The sequence below is a fragment of the Lonchura striata genome, chromosome 5, assembly GCF_046129695.1.
Source record: "Lonchura striata isolate bLonStr1 chromosome 5, bLonStr1.mat, whole genome shotgun sequence".
Lineage (NCBI taxonomy): Eukaryota > Metazoa > Chordata > Aves > Passeriformes > Estrildidae > Lonchura > Lonchura striata.
The window spans coordinates 22,781,782-22,798,670 of NC_134607.1; the positions used below are offsets into that span (position 1 = coordinate 22,781,782).

Below are 16,889 nucleotides of genomic sequence, written 5' to 3' on the forward strand. Positions count from 1 at the left end.
CCCCCCAGGGCCCAGCCCAGCCCCGACCGCAGCTCCCAGCTCAGACTTTCTCAGCAAGGTCTGAATCTCTGCCAGCACAGGATGGGAGGGACGAGCTCGGAGCTGGGAGCTGCTGGTGTTGCACTCCAGCTTCTCCTGCCCTGGCTGCAGGAGCAGAATGTGCTTGTGGTACTTCAAGGGGCCAGAAAGACCAGAATATGGGCACAAATTTCTTACTCAATTTCTAGCAAAAATGTAACAAAAAGAGTTTCTGTGGCCACACAGGGTCTTCAGTGCACCGAGGAAAGGGCAACACACGCACACAGTGCAGCACATGGATAATCTTTATTGGTAACATCAGTGGAGCACCAGTAAATCATTACTGACTGTAGTGGTGACACACAGCTGAGGCACATGCTAAGGCACTTTTATTATATAAAAAAATTTATTTTTTTCTGTGACAGCAATTGGGACAGGAGGCTCCTGCATTAGAGCGCTTCAGGCATACAGTATGGTGCTTCATATTTCAATCTTACCTTGCTCATAAGTAGGTCTAAATGCAGCATATACAATATGGTTAAGAATACAGGTAAATCCAGCAACCAGTGTACGGTGTACAAAAGTAAAGACTATCTATATATAACCATGGTCCCAAGAGAAAGGCAGTGATAAAGACCTTTATTTTTTTTCTTAATTACTTATTACAAGAAATACAAAGGCCTTACATATATCTGTGCAGATTAAAGGGTTTTTAATATACTCTTAGTCAATGGTGCACAATAACTAATCCCAACCCCTGGTAACAGAGCAGGTGCAAGAGGCTTGGACATGTCAATAAGAGGAATTTCCCTCCCCTTATTCCCACCTTCTGCCCACTACCCTATTAGATTCCTCTATATTCTGTCTATTACCTTTAAATATACTTGGTCCCCCAGAGATTCTCAAACAAGCACAAGGACATTGCTCTGCTCCCCAGCCTGTCATAAACTACTTTAGATGAAACCGTTCAGAAGCAGAGACACAAAGAGGACATCATTGCACTTCAGAGATCTGTCCAGACAGGAAAAAGAAGAAGAAGGGAGGAAAAAAAGAAAAAAATGTGCGGGAAAAACACAAGGGGGAGGGGGGGAACCCCAAAGGAAAACAAAACAAAAAAAACAAACACAAAAAACAAAATAAAATTAAACAAACCCACCCCCCCCCAAAAAAAACCACCAAAAAAAAAACCCACAAAAAAACCCAAAACAAACCAAAAAAAAAACCCACAAAACAGGCCCCCCCCCCCCCCCAAAAAAAAAAAAAGACAACTTTGGCAAGTCCCCCAGGTAAGTGGTCCCAAGAGGAGTTTTCCTCTTCAGCCCTCCCTGGAAACACATGAAAGAAGAAAGGGCAAATTGCCATGGCCAAAGCACACCGTTTTTCCTGAAACTGCTCCCAAACCACATGGGTGGGCAGATTAAAAAAGGCAGAAGTCTGAGGTCACTGAACATGATTGCCGAAAGCAAACAAAGAGGGAGAGGGGAAAGAATACAGGACAAAGCTTCCCTGCAGCTAGAATTGAAGACAAAAGGAGATTTACAGCAAAAATAATCTTTCCCTAGCCCCACTCCCTCCAAACTGTAAGGATTTACCAGCAGACATGGCAGACAGTTCTACAAGCCTTTGAGGTGGCCAAACTGCTGGTCAAATTTCAGAGCCCTGACTCTTTGGCATTAAATACAAAGAGGATTAGGAAACTGGAAAGAGGAGAAAACTAGGAACACAGATGCCCGAATGCTCCAGACACACAGACCTGGGCTTGCCCTGCAGGTCTCCAGCCAATTTCGGAGGAGAGGGTTTGCTGAAAGTCCAATGGAAGAGGGGAGGGTAAGTGGGTCACTCCCTCACATGGAACCTGGGTCAAATGGAAGGATTTATTCAGTAGCTTTGGCATCACCAGCATCTGCCTTGCCATCCACTTCCTCATCAGACACCGACTCTCCTGTTCCCTTCCGGACCATCCGGCGTGTCATGACGAATGGCAGGTCCCCACGCCTAGAGAAGGACACATGGCATGTCAGCAATGTTCCACAGAACTCACAGGCAGGACAGGCTCTGGGATGAGGTGGGGAAGCACCTGGCCCCGCTGTTTGCTGTGGGCAGCTGCACAAAGCCCATGCTGCCCTGGCTGCCAAGGCATGGCACAAAATGCTCCTCCTTACCTAAGTTTGCTCTTCAGGGAGCTGACTTCTCTATTCATCGCATCCGCTGTTTCGGTGGCATCCTCCAGCTCCCGCTGGAGCTTCCTACGGGATGCATTCGCTCGCTGGGCCTCCTCTTCTGCCTCCTCCAGCTGGCGCTTCAGCTGCTTCAAGCGCATGTTTGCCTTGTCCGCCTGAGCGTGTATGGGGCAAAGAGGAATAAGAACTCAGTGTTTCCCCAGAGTTGCAGCACAGTCATTAGAGCAGTAAAAAAGCAGAGTTTCCAGAGCCCCCTCTTCCCTTTCTGAAGGGAATTGCCTAGGACTTGAGACTAGTTTTTCTTTAAAAGAACCACATTTTCATCTGTCTCATTTTGTAATTCTTACAGTGACAGAGAAGACAAGAAATCCATAGGATGGTGAATGCCTTGGTCAAAGAAGGGAAATCCTGCCCCCCAGAAGACTCACAGACACTGCAGGTCACTGTACCCACCTGATCTTTGAATTGCTCAGCATTACGCCTCTCATCATCCACCTGTAGCAGGATGTCTTTCAGCTTCTTCTCGGCACGGCGCACCTGTTTGCTGGCAGCCTGGCGCTCCCTGAGCACAAACACAGGGGGGCTCAGACAATAGCTAATCTCCCACTGTCCCCAGCAAGATCACCTGACCTGGACAAGTTAGAAGTGAGGAAGATAGCAAAACTCCTTCCTTAACTTAGGAAGCAAAGAGGGTGGGAAGCCATGTTCCCCAGAAATTACCAAAAGGCTGCTGTCACATGGGCAAGAGCTACAGAGGGGCAACAAGTGTACGACAGCTACAGTTTTAGGAGTGGTTGAATTCAGAAGAAGCTGTAACTGTCTACTGTGAAAAACAAGGAAGGTGTGCCAAGATCTTACTTCCGTACTACCCTGTATATCTAGGATGAAGCTCTCATTCAGACAAATCAGAATTAAGAAGAGCTTAAAATTCCAGAAGGGATGGAAGCTTGTAAAGCAGTTTCTTCTAGTACATACTTTGTCTCCATGTCCAACTGCTCTTCCAGCTGTGCTATCTTTGCTTCCAAGGCTGTGATGTTAGCCTTGTACTTGGACTTGACGGCGCTCTCCATCTCCTGCAGTTTGATCTTGAGCTCCTTGTTCTGGCGCTCCATCTGCTGGCGAGCGTTCTCGTTCTTCTGCGCGTTGCTGCGCTCGGCGTTCAGGTCCGCGTTCATCTGATCGATCTGCACCGACACAGAGATAAGGACTCCTCAGCACAGCCAGTGCCCCTTTATTTCTCAGACTCAAAAAGAACAAGGACTCTGAGGGTGAGCTGAATGCTTGGAATAGCTCTGATGCAGGGGGAGTTTTGAGAATGCAGGACACTTCTCCAAGTATCTTAGTTTACCCAGATTTTCAAAGTTAATTCCTTGAATAACAGGTTTATCAACCTCCTCTTAGGACTAGCTAAACTTGCCAATCACATTCACTGCCCTCTGGGGCTAAGGCCATGGTCTGGCACTTAACACAGTATTTATCAGTCTCAATTACAAAAATTCTGAGGCAAGTGGATCCAATATATGTGCTTTACTAAATTATTTTTTATTTGCTCTCTGTCTACTTCCAGTACAAAGCAGCAGCTTAAAAATACTGACTTTCAGAGGTAAAAGGGAGAAAACTTGCCTACTTCCAAGCCACGGCTCTGGCTTATGGTCAACCATGTAGAGAGCTACACTCTCATCTATGAGAATTAATGAGCCTTCTGGAAAATCATCAGCCCAGATCCTTGGCTTTGGAGTGCTAAGAAAATAACATGCTTGAGTCTCAAAGTTGGGCAGACAAAATATGGCACACAACAGGCAGATCAAGATCATGGTTTCTATAGCAGCCTAACAAATATCATATGTTCAGTCCATTTGAAATAGCATAGAACTGGCAGAAAAGTAATTTTCCAAACACACTGTGGCACTCTTCAGCATGTCAAGTTGGAGCAGCATGCCACAGATCAACTTTCTCAATATCCCATAAACAGAGAAAAAAGGGAGGGGGTTTGATTTGGTTTTAAATAAACTTAGGAAATTGTTCCAGCTACCCAATGATTTTAAATGGTCAAAGCCAGTGAGTTAACAAAATTTTGGCTGCTATTTTCTGTACTGTGGTATTCGGCTGTTCATCTTGCTCATACCTATGGCCTTCTGAGGGCCTGCACTGTGCACAAGGCAGCTGCTGGCATTACTCAGAGCACAGTTTGACAATTCACAGACACCAGAGAAACCCCCACGGGCCACACTGCAGCCTGAACAGGTACCTGAAGATTTGCCTTCTTGAGCCGGTCATTGATTATCTCTGTGTTGCCCTGTTCTTCTTCTAACTCCTCTTCCAGCTGAGCTATCCGTGCCTCCAGGCGCCTCTTCTCCTCCATGGCCAGTGCTCTACAGGACACAGAGTCATGACAGCATTAAAGCAGCACTGATGGCATCAATGCCTTGGGGAAAACTCACCACTTGTACACAAAATTAGCTCAGTCTTTAGGGACCAGAGGGGATACAGTGTGTGCTGCAGCCTACATAAAAAAAAACAGGCCAAGAAGTGTTTTCTTACAGCAGCTCCTCCTCCCTCAAACTGGGAACGTTACTCACCCTTTACCACTGTTGTTGGCAATCTCATCAGCCAGCTCATCCCTCTCTTGCTGGGCTTGGCGCTTGGCACGCTCAGCAGCTGCAAGTTCCTGGAATGAAAACGAGACGGACAGTGATCCAATAGGAAGCTACCAATTAATGCAGCACAGGAAAAAGGAGTTACTGGTAATGGCTGGTATGGTCTCCAGCATGATCCAAAGCTCATTCTCTGACATAGCCTGTTCCCTTGTCCACCCCACAGCTTCCTTTGCTTTGCACACTTCTATCACAGCTGTCAGGAAAGGGCCAAATCCTGCATTTTTAATTGGACCTCATATTTGACCAGAGCAAAAAGTACAAAAGAAAGGAAATAAACACTTCAGTTTAGACTGCTGCATATAGTTCATGGCCAAAGAAAACAAACCAACTCTTAAGTTTCATGCATATTCCATTACCTCCTGCAATTGGATCATCTCTGCCTCCATGCTTTTCAGCTTCTTCTCATTTTCTTTGGCCTGTGCCAAGATCTCTTCTCTGGAAGTACGTGTGTCCTCCAGTTCCCGCATGTAATCCTTCATTTGTGCCTGAAAACAGAGAATAGAAAAGGGATGAATTTCAGAGCACTCATACTAAGACATGTGGTTTGTTTGTCCTATGGGAAACATGGGTGGAAAACAGAAATAGGGATTTGTTACTCTTCAGCAACCACAAAGGTTGCTGTAAAAACAAAAGGAATCATCCTTTTTGCATTTCACAAGTAACATGTAAAAATATAAATGGAAGCAAACAGGATTGCTTTTTGTAGAAAAGTTTTGTCAGATAAATGCAGAGGGGAAGGGAAGGTACAGAAAGCTTTCTAGTGAAGCAATGGAATGAACAGTCTAGGGAGGATATAGTTTTTCCTAAGAACAGGTCAGACAACTGCTTTCAGGAATTTAAAAAGCACAACAGAGCCATCTTGGGGCTGGAGTAGGCCTAAATATTATTTTAAGGTCCTCTAGATTTGCAGCTCTGTAATCTTTTCCAAAAACATGGTGCTTGGAGTGGACATTGCCTACACCTTGTCTCCCAGGGACTTAAACAGGCAGTTTGGGATTAGAAGGATGCTTGAAATGCCAAAAAAATCTTTCACAGTGAACTGCTGCAAGATTCTGCTGCTCTTGTGACACTGATGCAATGTTCTGGCGAGGTGAAACCTTGCATCCCGTTTCCCTGGGTAAAAACTCTGCTCTGACAGTTTAAACAGCTGCAATGCTTCACCTGCAGTTTGCGCAGCTGCTTGATGGCTTCTTCACGATTCTTGTTAGCAGTGTCTATATGGCTTTCCAAATCCTTCAGGTCCATCTCAAGCTTCTTCCTGGCAGCCACAGCCATGGAGCGCTGTTTGCGTTCATCCTCCAGTTCTGCCTCCATCTCCCGAACCTGTGTGGAGCAGCAGAGGCATGAGCATTTCAGCTCCTTCCTTTCCCAGAACCTACTTGTCACATTCCCCTTTCAAAGGCTGCATAAGTGCAAGCATGTGACTTGTCTTTATTCTCCCTGGCTGGAGAATGGGGCTGACATTCCTACTAATAAAGCCCCATGGGTTCCTATGATAGACAAACACTATTGGAATAATCACACACACAAGGGAGGAAGTCTGTCACAGCTTTGCAATATTGCCTGGAGTATTAACATAAACAACAATCTTTGGATTGGCACTGTCTGCCTGACTCTCTTTGGACACAAGTGCCTTTGTGTGCAGAATGCATTGAGAATTTACAGAGCAGATCTTACTTGTCTGATCAGCTGTTTCTTCTTCTCTTCATTCTGTTCATCACGGCCCTGGAGGTCCCGGTCAAACTGTGCCTTCATAGCCTGTTGGTTCACTTCTAGCCGCAGTTTGGCATCCTCTGTGGCCTGCAGCTCATCCTCCAGCTCTTCCAGCTGTGTCTTCATCTCCTCCACCTGCTGCTCCAGGGCTCGCTTTGCTTTCTCCAGCTCATGGACCTACAACACAATATCACACATTGAGGTTTCTACAGAGAGTGCAGACAATTTAATCTACCCTAACAGAAAAAAAGGCTAAGAACAGCCACTCACATCAGACAGGATACAAGAACACTGCACCTGCTCCTTGTATTAGGGCAGATGCACACTGCCAGTCTGAACCACAATTACTGTTAGTTCTGGTTGTGTGTGTGTAGGTGGTGGTGGTGAGAAAGAGAAAAGCATTTGTCAGCCCAGTCCTGACTTAGTGAAGACTTATCAGATCTGGACACCTCTGGTTCTGACAGAATTCAAGAAAATACTTCTTAGCCTCTAAATTGATTCCTTTCCTTCATTGATGTAACTTTTTTTTTTTTTTTTTTTTTAATATTGGCGGTAATGTCTTCCACTGCCTGGTTAATTGCTGTATTTTACATATCAGGTTTACACCATAACTTCACCTCTGCCACAAGGATACCAGGCTTTGCCACTGCCTCATTTGGGTCATTTCCAACCCACCTTTACCACTTACTGATGTAATACAAACATAACATTCACAAACTCACAGTGTATCCAGTACTCTCTACAATGTTCCTCTGTGTTACTACTGGCATCAGCTTTTTACGGAAGTACAGAAGTAACACTATCGACTGTGTGACATCGCCTGCCCAGACACTTCAACTGAATACTTACACTTTTCCCAACATCATCCTTTGAGCTCATGAGATCTTCCATCTCTGCACGGAACTGCTTATTGACCCGTTCCAGCTCGGCCTTCTCCTCTATGGCCTCTTCCAGGGCTCTGGCCAGGGACAGGGCCTTGGTCTCCTTCTCCCGGGCCTCTGCCTCAGCGCGGTCCCGTTCCTCTGCATACTTGGCAGAGATGGTCTTCTCCTCTGCCAACAGCTACGAGAGCACAGCATCAGTATTCTGAGAAATTACTGATCATTTGCTAACAAGGTAAACATGCATCTTTTCATCAGGGCCTTCTTAATAGTGCTCTTCCATGGATAAAAGGAATCAAGAAAATGCAGCTTCAGAGAATGAAGCATCCCATCCCATCTCTAACAACTATGCTGACCCCAGGTAAGCAAACACCTAATTTCCTAGGCCTCCAACCTATTCTTTTCAACCTTTTCTTAGATGATTTGCAAATGACACTTCAAACTCCATCTTGGTTTTGATATGTTATCCCTTTGAGAAAAGGAACATTGCTTAACTTGCTATTCATAGAAAAAAATTAATTCACTTCTATTAAAGCTTTTTTCTCTGTTCTACATGCTCTGCCTTAGTTCAGAAATAAATATGCGTCCTCCAAGCAGTATTGCTTAGGTATTCTTAAAGCAGACTTATCAATAAGATGTACCAACTGAATGCTTATGACTGAAGTCATACCTGATCAAACTTCTTCTGCTTCTTCTCTAGGTTGGAGACAATCTGCCGCTGATGGTCCAAGTCCACAGCGAGGTCATCCAGCTCTTGCTGCAGGCGGGTCTTTGTTTTTTCCAGCTTGTCATATGCAGCTGTCTTCTCTTCATATCGCTGGCTCAAGCCCTCCAAGTCCTTCTGCAGCTTCTTCCTGGCTTCCTCTGCTGACTCAAGGCAGCCGAGACCATCATCCATCTTCTTCTTTGCATCTATTGCCTAAAGGACCAGGATTTGCACATGAAGCCACAGAAAATGCTCTGTGCAGTTTACCAGCACCAGAAGTTTAGGACTTTCAAGTAAGAGAGTCTGCTCATTTCTTAAGGTACTACTCCCTGCTCAGATAATACTGTATGGCTGAATTCCCAAAGGAATTCCTGGACAGAAACCTACAAGCAGTTTGTATGATTACCATCAGAGACCTCCTCATTTCTTCTCTCATCCAAATCAGCAAAATCACCCTTGCCCAGGAAAGGCTGTGTTACTAGTAGTCAATTCTGCATTTGAATCTTACTTCTCTCAAGACAGACCTGTACTTATCCTTCCTCTCTAAAAGTCACTGGTTTACAGGGTGCAGACTGTACCTGTTGCTGAAGAATAGAGATCTGTTTCTCCAGGTTTTTCTTTGCCTCCTCCTCTTCTTCCAGTTGCTCCTTGAAAGCATTCTTCTCATCCTCCATTTGCTTCAGTTTTGTGCTGAGGCTCAGTTTGAGGCGAGTCTCCTCCTGCAGCAGCTCCTGTAAAGCAAACACCCCAGTGGAATTCAGCACCACTCGTTGGATTTAAAGGCTCACAATCCTCATCCACTCTCTCCAGGAGTGCTTCTGGAGTTTAAGCATGCAACTAATTTCACAGATAAGACAACTGAAGACAGAAATTAAATAACTGCCTTCAGAGAGTCAGTATAGAAACAAAATATTCAGAAGGGTCCTATTCTCTCCTGCACTCTAATCATTAAAGTACAGTCCTTGCCACACAAGCCTTTCTCAAGGCCTTACCACACAAGCTTTTCCACAGTCCTTTCTCAAGTCCTCCAAGTAGCACAGAAAGTATTCAGACCTTTCCCAACAAAAGTATGACTGTACTCTGCTACATGTCTCTCTCATATTCCAGTACCAAAAGAACACACAACAGGCCCAAGTGCACTTGCATGGTTAAAAACAATGTTTGCCTCAGCAGAGCTGTACAGTACTGGTCGTTTACCAGCTTAGGGCACAACAGCATTGACTGATTTATGCTGCCAGTGCTTGAGCTGAAAGATCTGTAAAGATTAACCAATCTTCAAACCTAGTGCAGAATTTTTGTATTGTGCCCTGTCTTCGAGTCTGTTTCTAAAAGAGTAGTAAGTAGACAGAACATCAATGACTGTTCAAGGCTACTTATTATTGATGTGCTCTTCCTTTGCCTTCCAACCTTCTTAGCACTCCATGCTTGACCTTAAGAGTCATATTCTGCTAACTGTAAATGAGTATTTTTCCCCAAGTGTAAGACTAAGGATGATTTAATTCCTGAAAAAATACAAAATTATTTCCATCTATCACTTCAACATCCATGGGAAATAAAACTTTCTACTTAATTTGAAAAATTTACTGGAAGTCACATACATATGCACACATACACACAGACACCATGTCAAACACTTGACTATGAATATCTCAAAATAAGAACTTCAAAAAGCATTGCAGTCTGTTGAAGTACTAAAGTGCCCTCAGTTGGAAAGGTGATAGAGCAAGACTTCTAAGCCCAAGACAGGGAGAGTCACATATGTTCCACAGGCTGAGGAAGCAGAAGGAAGATAACCAGCTTGTTTCTTTGAATTGTTGTATAATCAGTACTTAATGGCATCCAGAGTGATTTCTCCCTTTACCAATGTGTAACAGACACACAGTTGCCTTCATTTCCAAAGCTCTCACCTGTGTATCCTGAAGCTGCGATTCCAGAGCAGAGAAATCCTTTGCTAATTTGATTGATTTACTGTCAGACTGGTTCAGAAGACCAGTGACATTGTCCAACTCGACCTGAAGGAGAGATCAGAGTATCAGTTACTGAATGCATCAGCAAAAACAAAGACAGGAAGAGGTGAGCAGCTATGAGGCTTAAAACTGAAAACAGAAGCACTTCTTAACAGGAGGGCATATATATAATCTTTCAAGGAATGAACACATCATTTCCACAGTCCCAGGAATTAAATATGAGAAGCTGAAAAGATATTTTTATTTCAGATGACCTCTATTGCAACAACCTTCTGATTTTGGTCGGTTTGTGTTGAGGCCTGTATTTTAGCCTGGTAAGCAACTGTAAAATATTTTATTAAACTCACTCTCTTCTATTTTATACTATCTGCTTCAGGATTATATCTAGACTCTCAAAATTACATTTTCATGCTTCAAAAGGCTGTGCATATGCTAGCAGTGTTTGACTTTTAATGATGACCCTCCATAAAGGAGAAGGCCAAAGACAATGTTTCATGTCACTCTAAGGGATTTGCTGCTCTGTTGAAGAAAGGAGGAGAAACCCATAAATTCCTACATCATATTTGAGCCATCAACCATGTGACAAAACTGCCAGACACCATCTCCCACGTGAGTTACACAACCACCACTCTGTGTGTGCCACTCCAGGGGCTCCAGCAGCTGAGTGCTCACAGAGCTGTGCAAACCACTGCTTTCAAGGGGCACAGACACTGATACCTGAACCTTACAAAACTCAGGTTTAGTAACAGCAACTGGTTATTTCACCTTCTCAGGACTGCTCGAAATAAGTAAAATCAATCCAAATATCCTGGTCTGGCAATGAGTTAAGGAGTTTGCATAGCCCTTGGGAAGCAAATGATGGATTCTCTGTTTTTAGTAACATTAGCCTCAGGAGGAGCAGAATTTTTGAACTAGCCATGGGGAGACACCACCATACAACCTCTTCTCTTGAGCCCTGGGCTGAAGCTAAACCAAACCCATGCCACTCACCTGCAGTTTGTTAACCCTCTCAGCCAGTTCAGTCTTCACTCTTTCACCTTCTGTAAATTTCACCTGCAGTTCCTGAAGCTGAGCATCCACTTTTTTCCGCTTGTGCTCAGCATCACCTTTGCCCTGCAGAAGAGCCTTCACCTCATTGGACAGTTCAACCTTCTCACTTTCCAGAGTTTGTTTTGCTTTTTCAAGATTTGCTTTCACCTGAAGAGGAAAATAAAAAGCAACAAAACCCCTCAGACTTTACATATGGCAGGACCCAGTGAGTACATGTTATTCCAACAAGCAAGCTAATGCTCTATGTTTGGCAGTTAAGTTGTAGACTGCTTACTGAGAACAAAAAGAAGATGAACAGCCTGTCACTGATTATCAGGAGACAATCTAACAATCAGTGAAGACAACATACAGAACAAAGTCCTGCACCATGAGCTTTCCAAACTAAAGGCTGCACAAGCTAACAAGTGCTAGCAGTGAGAAGAATGTCTTGGCTGTACAGTGTATCATGCCTAACAGGAGAAAAAAGAATGAATGCCACTATTTAAAACAGCTTTATATATGCCTCATGGAGAAAAAACATCTACCAAGGGAAGAGCAACACATGTATGAGTATCATGAACACTTTGTGCCCTTCTGCACTGCCATTTCAGGTTGACTGCTTTGGCCTTGTGTTTTCTGTTCCACATACCCTTTTGGTTTGTTCTAACTGCTCTGCCAGCTCTTCAATAGCTTGTGAATGTTTCTGCCTCATCTCTTGGATTTGAGCCTCATGAGTCTTTGCCTCATCTTCAAGGGTCTTCTTCAAAACCGTTACTTCTTGTTCTCTCTTTGACCTGCAAAATTCACAAATTCCATTTAGATGCCAAGGAGGGAATCAAACAGAGATGTATATCCACCAACAGCATCTCTAATGCATGAAAATGCCACGGTCTGTTTAGGCTATAAAGATACTTTTCAAAGGTAGCACTTAGCATTGCATCCTAAAGTGGAAGCTGACAGCATTATTTCTGCCTAAGAAGCAGCAACAGCCTGAAAGTACCAATGTTTCAGGGGTACCAGTAATACTTTGGCTAGGGAGCAAATCAACTTGCTGACATCAAATGAGAATGCAGTCTTGACTAGGGCTTGCACACCACCTCCTTCTGTAGTCACTGAGGCTGATGACCAGTGATAAAGGCAAAAACTTTCTATGGTAAGAGACTGAATATAGTAGAATTATTAAAACCAGCCAAAACCAAACTCAAATAAAGATAACACAGCCCCATGTTGGAGTTACCTCAGCTCCTGCTGAGCAGCTGTAGAATCTAGTGTGTCTTCTAGCTCTGTTTTCAATGCTTCCAGCTCTTCTCCCAGATCCCGCTTCTGTTTTTCAGCTTTATTCCTGAATGCTCTCTCTGACTCCAGGTCTTCCTGCAGCTCAGTGATCTGAGATTCAAGTTCCCTGATCTTCTTCAGGGCCATATTCTTCTGCGCTGCCTCTTCTTCCACTCTGTGTTCAAAATAAGGTTCTGGTCAGAGCAGACTTAAACCATGCACAAATTAAGACAACCTGTCCTACCAAAAATAACCAAGAAAAGCTGGTATTGGTCAGCTCTACAATGTTATATTCAGACTTTGATCCATATATGATCTACAAATTCTAAGCTCTATCTCCCAATGCTTGAGACAGCACAATTACTCACCTTAACTAAGGGGACAGAGAGGGACTGACAACAGAAGAAAGCAGAAGAGAAAGCACCATTTTACAATGGAAATTGGACACTTTACTGAGTAGATGAATACAGCAACTACCAGAGGGACACCAGTGTGCTGCCACTACTTTTTAATCACAGCTTAATAATTACTACCCCAGTCAAACACATGTAAGTGCCTATTGCATCCATAGTCTAGTTCTGGACAGAGAATGTGGCAGTGAGCAGCAGGCTAAAGAAGTCTAATGCCAAGGACATGGATCTTAAACAGTCCACAGGCTAAAAATACAGCATCCACAGGTTGCATTTATCCCTATTCACCCTATTCCAAGTGACACAAGACAAGAAATACTTCCCAACCAGGTGGTCCTTGAACCTCAGAGGTCAGGTTCTCACCTAGCTAAGGCTGCCTGCAGCTCCTCTTCCTTCTTGGCCAGCTGCATTTTGAGTTCTGCAATCTGAGCCTGCAGCTCAGCAATCTGGTCATGCAGATCAGTGGAGTCTCCTTCAAGCTTCCGACGAGTCTTTTCCAACTCTTGCCTCTGCTTTTCCTCGCGTCGCAGGCGTTCTAATGGAGATGGGAACACGTTAAGTTACACAGATGAGACACACTCAGAACCTTGTACAAGCACAGAAAAATAGATCTATTTAAGCAATACTTTCTTTCCTGATAACACAACTGTCCAAACTGTAGCTGGACTGCATTATTTTGTCAGGACCTATACAGGTATCTAGTCTATTTTGCCCTCAAAACATATCTGGGTAATTTCCTTTCCCCTCACCTTACAGCCAAACCTCCTTTTCCCACTTTCACTGTAACAATGCAAACACAATGCCAGTCTCACACCACGCAGGCATAAGCACCCATTTAGTGATGCTGAACACAAGCTCTGCTCTCCCTTTAGACTGAAACTAAACAGGCAGTCCCCAGAAAAGTTTCCTTCTAGAACTCTGAAGAACTTGTGCAAACAGGCTATCAGAAACAGCACTAACCCTGACAGAGTGACGCTGCTGGAAGTAGAAAAGTGGAGATACTTCCACAGCAGGAGAAGAAAGAGAACCAGCCTCTCTTCTCCATTGGCCTGGCTGCTTTGGAGAGGATCTTTATTTAGATCAAGGGCTCAGCTGACAAGGCACATAACCTTCAGCCAGACAAAAGCACAGCTCTATCAAACTGATCAATAGTTTACACACTATAGACTAATTTTTAACCCTTCAGAAACTTGGCAGGACTAAAACTCTTTCAGAAATTAAACTGAAGTTCAACAAATATTAACAAGAAACCACCTAAAACTAATTAGGCAAGGTCTTTACAGGATCTATCTTAAAAAAAAAACAAACAGCAAAAACCAAAACCACCTTCAAGGTCTGTGATCATGGCCTCATGCTTATTCTTCAGTTTGGCTAAACTCTTAGATTTTTCCTCTTCCTCTGTCAAGTTTGTTGTAAATTCAGACATTCTGTCTTCCAAGAGTTTCTTTTCCTGCAGAATTGAGAAGACAGAGTCAAAAGAGTTGCTGGAATTATGGGGTATTTTTGCAGATCTGATTGCTTAGAAATGTCAGTGTCATGAGTGCCTCCTACTGCTACAAGAAATCTCAAAGACAGAAATCCTTTCAGGAATACAAACATAATTCAAAGAAATTTAAAGTTGAATTTAAATGAAAGATAAGTCTGTTTATAAAATAACTTGATACTGATTGGCATAACAATGCATCAGAAAATGTTTGCTCATCCATCATTATTCAGTGAAAGTTATTTAAATATCATACAATACTGACTGTTGAGAATACAGGTAGGCAGTTACTTTTAAAAATTCAGGTCAGAATTCTCAAAGACAAGACTGAATTAATTAGTAAGTTTCCCTGTAATAGGGAAAATGTCAGCCTGTAGTGGTTTTCTCCAAAAGAAACACCAATGCATCTTCAGCTTGTGGAAGATGATGTGGGTGTCTTACCTTAGCCAATTTGAGATTCTGATCTTCCAGAACTAGCACATCTTCTTCCAATTTCTTCAATTTGGCCTCTGTGGTCACTTTTTCTAGCTGCAGCTTCTGCCTTGCACTTTCTTCTTCCTCAAGCTGCTCCTCTAGTTCCTTCATAACACCCAAAGAAAAGCAAAATATTTGTCAGTGCTGCTCAGCAATCCATGGAACAGCACAGTGGCAATACTAGAATGGAAGGTTTCTTCACCCTTCCTTCAAGGTATTATCAGTAGGTCCTAGACTGACATCTCTGCTGACTTAATGCAACATACTGCATGCCAATCAACAAATTTCCTAGCAGAATAAACAATGCTATTTTGCAAAGAATACTCCCATTCCTAAAACAAAGCAAAGACTTGTCTAACTGTTTGAGAAGTGGCCATCACCTTCAAGAATGGAACAGCTCATTCCAGATGACTGACTGAATGCCTCAGGCTTAGCACCAGAACTGCTGCATTCTACTGCTGTTTCCACAGAAGGATTTTCCCATGCCTCTTTCCCCCCCGCTTCTCTCTTTCATTTCCCTCCAAGAAGAGGCAAAAGAACCACTCTAACCCTTACTATCCTCTTTACTGACAAGATACAACATCCCTAAAGCATTACCTGGATGTTCTGCTGCATTTTCTTCTTTTCAGCCTGCAGATGTTGACACCGTTCTTCTTCTTCCTCCACCCTTGCTTCCAAGTCATGACAGATCTCCTCCAGTTCTTGTTTCTTGGCTGTCAGGCGAGCTCTTATCTCCTCAGCTTCAGCGCACAGTTCGGTTTCCGCTTGCAATTGTTCCTGCAGCTGCATCTTCTCTGCCATTAGCTACATTGGATGCAAAGCCAGAAATAAGACAAGCTCCAATTTACCACATCACTCAGCAATGTGTGTTAAGTTCCGTGCTTCTCTGTTCCACAGTTACAGTTTTAAACACTGCAGCAGTCCCCTGCTGTTAACCAAAAGCTAAGTATCAAAATACAGTTTTAAGTGTGTTTTCTTTCACAAATCAGGAGCTGCAGCCACAAATTACTCACAGATTTCTCAAGACCATATCCATTTGAAATACAGATATTGTCTACTTCCGCTTACAAAACTAACAAAGAATTATCAGCCCTATGGAAAAAACAACCCTGCTCCCACCTTCTGTACTCCAAACAAAATGGGTTCCATTAATGACAAGACTGAATTCAACCAGCTTGCTGTAACACTCAGCCAAAGGAGACTTTTTTTTCCTGTAATGGCTACAGAAGGGCAATAGTAGTCACCATACAAAAATACCTCCTGCAGGAAATGAGCTGCAAGAAGGGCAAAGGAAAGAGAACAAGAGGCAGCTAAATCATGTTCCACCAATCTGGAATGCTGTAGTTTGTCCATCAGATCAAGAAAGCAAAGGAGGTGCTCTCAAGCAGTTGGATAGGTGGAGAGAGAAAAATTTTTACACATCAGATTTGCAAAACTCACCTGGGCCTGGAAGGTCTCCATCTCGCTCAGTCTATTTTCTGCAGCCAGCTGCTTCTCCTTGACCTTTATTAGTTCTTCTTCCTTGGCCATCATCTCCTCCTCCTGTCTACTCACTTGCAGAAGGGGCTTCACCTGAAAGGGAAACCAAGGGAATGAGATGTGTACTAGGAATAACAACAACATGAAGAAATGCTCTTGTACTTGAGATAAGCATTTAATAAAATAACATTTCAGGTGAGTTTCTTATTTGAAGGACCAACCAACTGTTTTGTTACGAACCCTGGGGGAATCATACAGGACTAGATATCCCTTACTCTGCCAATAGCACACCTTCTGCCAGTCCAGTTATTCTCCTCCAGGATGGGGTGCATCAGGAAAGGGTTCGGTAAATTCCAGACCCTCAAGGGTTAAGTAGTAACAGTGAGAGAATAAAAAAGTTGCTGTACAATGGGGAAATTCATAGATAAGTCAATGTCATGTAGGTGGACTTCCGTAAAGTTTTTGGCATGCCACTCCACAAGACACTTCTCTCTAAACTAAAGAGATACAGATTTGATGGGTGGAGTGTTTGGTGATCAAGGAACTGTCTGGGTTGAATACAGAGGGGAATTCTGCCCCTGTTCTCTGGTGAGACCCCACCTGGAGTGCTGCACCCA

At 43.6% G+C, this 16,889-nt stretch overlaps 1 protein-coding gene across 1 annotated transcript in view; it reads right to left on the bottom strand.

The window, feature by feature from the left end:
• Positions 1–1,449: 1,449 nt before the first annotated feature.
• MYH9 (myosin heavy chain 9) overlaps positions 1,450–16,889 on the bottom strand; it is a 68,857-nt gene continuing 53,417 nt past the window's right edge. Inside the window, exons 21-41 of the mRNA XM_021554050.3 lie at positions 16,234–16,365; positions 15,391–15,597; positions 14,761–14,898; positions 14,163–14,286; positions 13,200–13,371; positions 12,389–12,601; positions 11,801–11,945; positions 11,113–11,319; positions 10,063–10,167; positions 8,734–8,886; positions 8,120–8,368; positions 7,418–7,630; positions 6,533–6,745; positions 6,017–6,178; positions 5,212–5,340; positions 4,778–4,866; positions 4,447–4,570; positions 3,174–3,382; positions 2,652–2,760; positions 2,181–2,353; positions 1,450–2,013 (exon numbers count right to left, since the gene is read on the bottom strand). Coding sequence (XP_021409725.1) covers positions 1,893–2,013; positions 2,181–2,353; positions 2,652–2,760; positions 3,174–3,382; positions 4,447–4,570; positions 4,778–4,866; positions 5,212–5,340; positions 6,017–6,178; positions 6,533–6,745; positions 7,418–7,630; positions 8,120–8,368; positions 8,734–8,886; positions 10,063–10,167; positions 11,113–11,319; positions 11,801–11,945; positions 12,389–12,601; positions 13,200–13,371; positions 14,163–14,286; positions 14,761–14,898; positions 15,391–15,597; positions 16,234–16,365 — 3,387 coding nt within the window. The 3' untranslated portion in view covers positions 1,450–1,892. The remainder of the gene's footprint in view (positions 2,014–2,180; positions 2,354–2,651; positions 2,761–3,173; positions 3,383–4,446; positions 4,571–4,777; positions 4,867–5,211; positions 5,341–6,016; positions 6,179–6,532; positions 6,746–7,417; positions 7,631–8,119; positions 8,369–8,733; positions 8,887–10,062; positions 10,168–11,112; positions 11,320–11,800; positions 11,946–12,388; positions 12,602–13,199; positions 13,372–14,162; positions 14,287–14,760; positions 14,899–15,390; positions 15,598–16,233; positions 16,366–16,889) is intronic.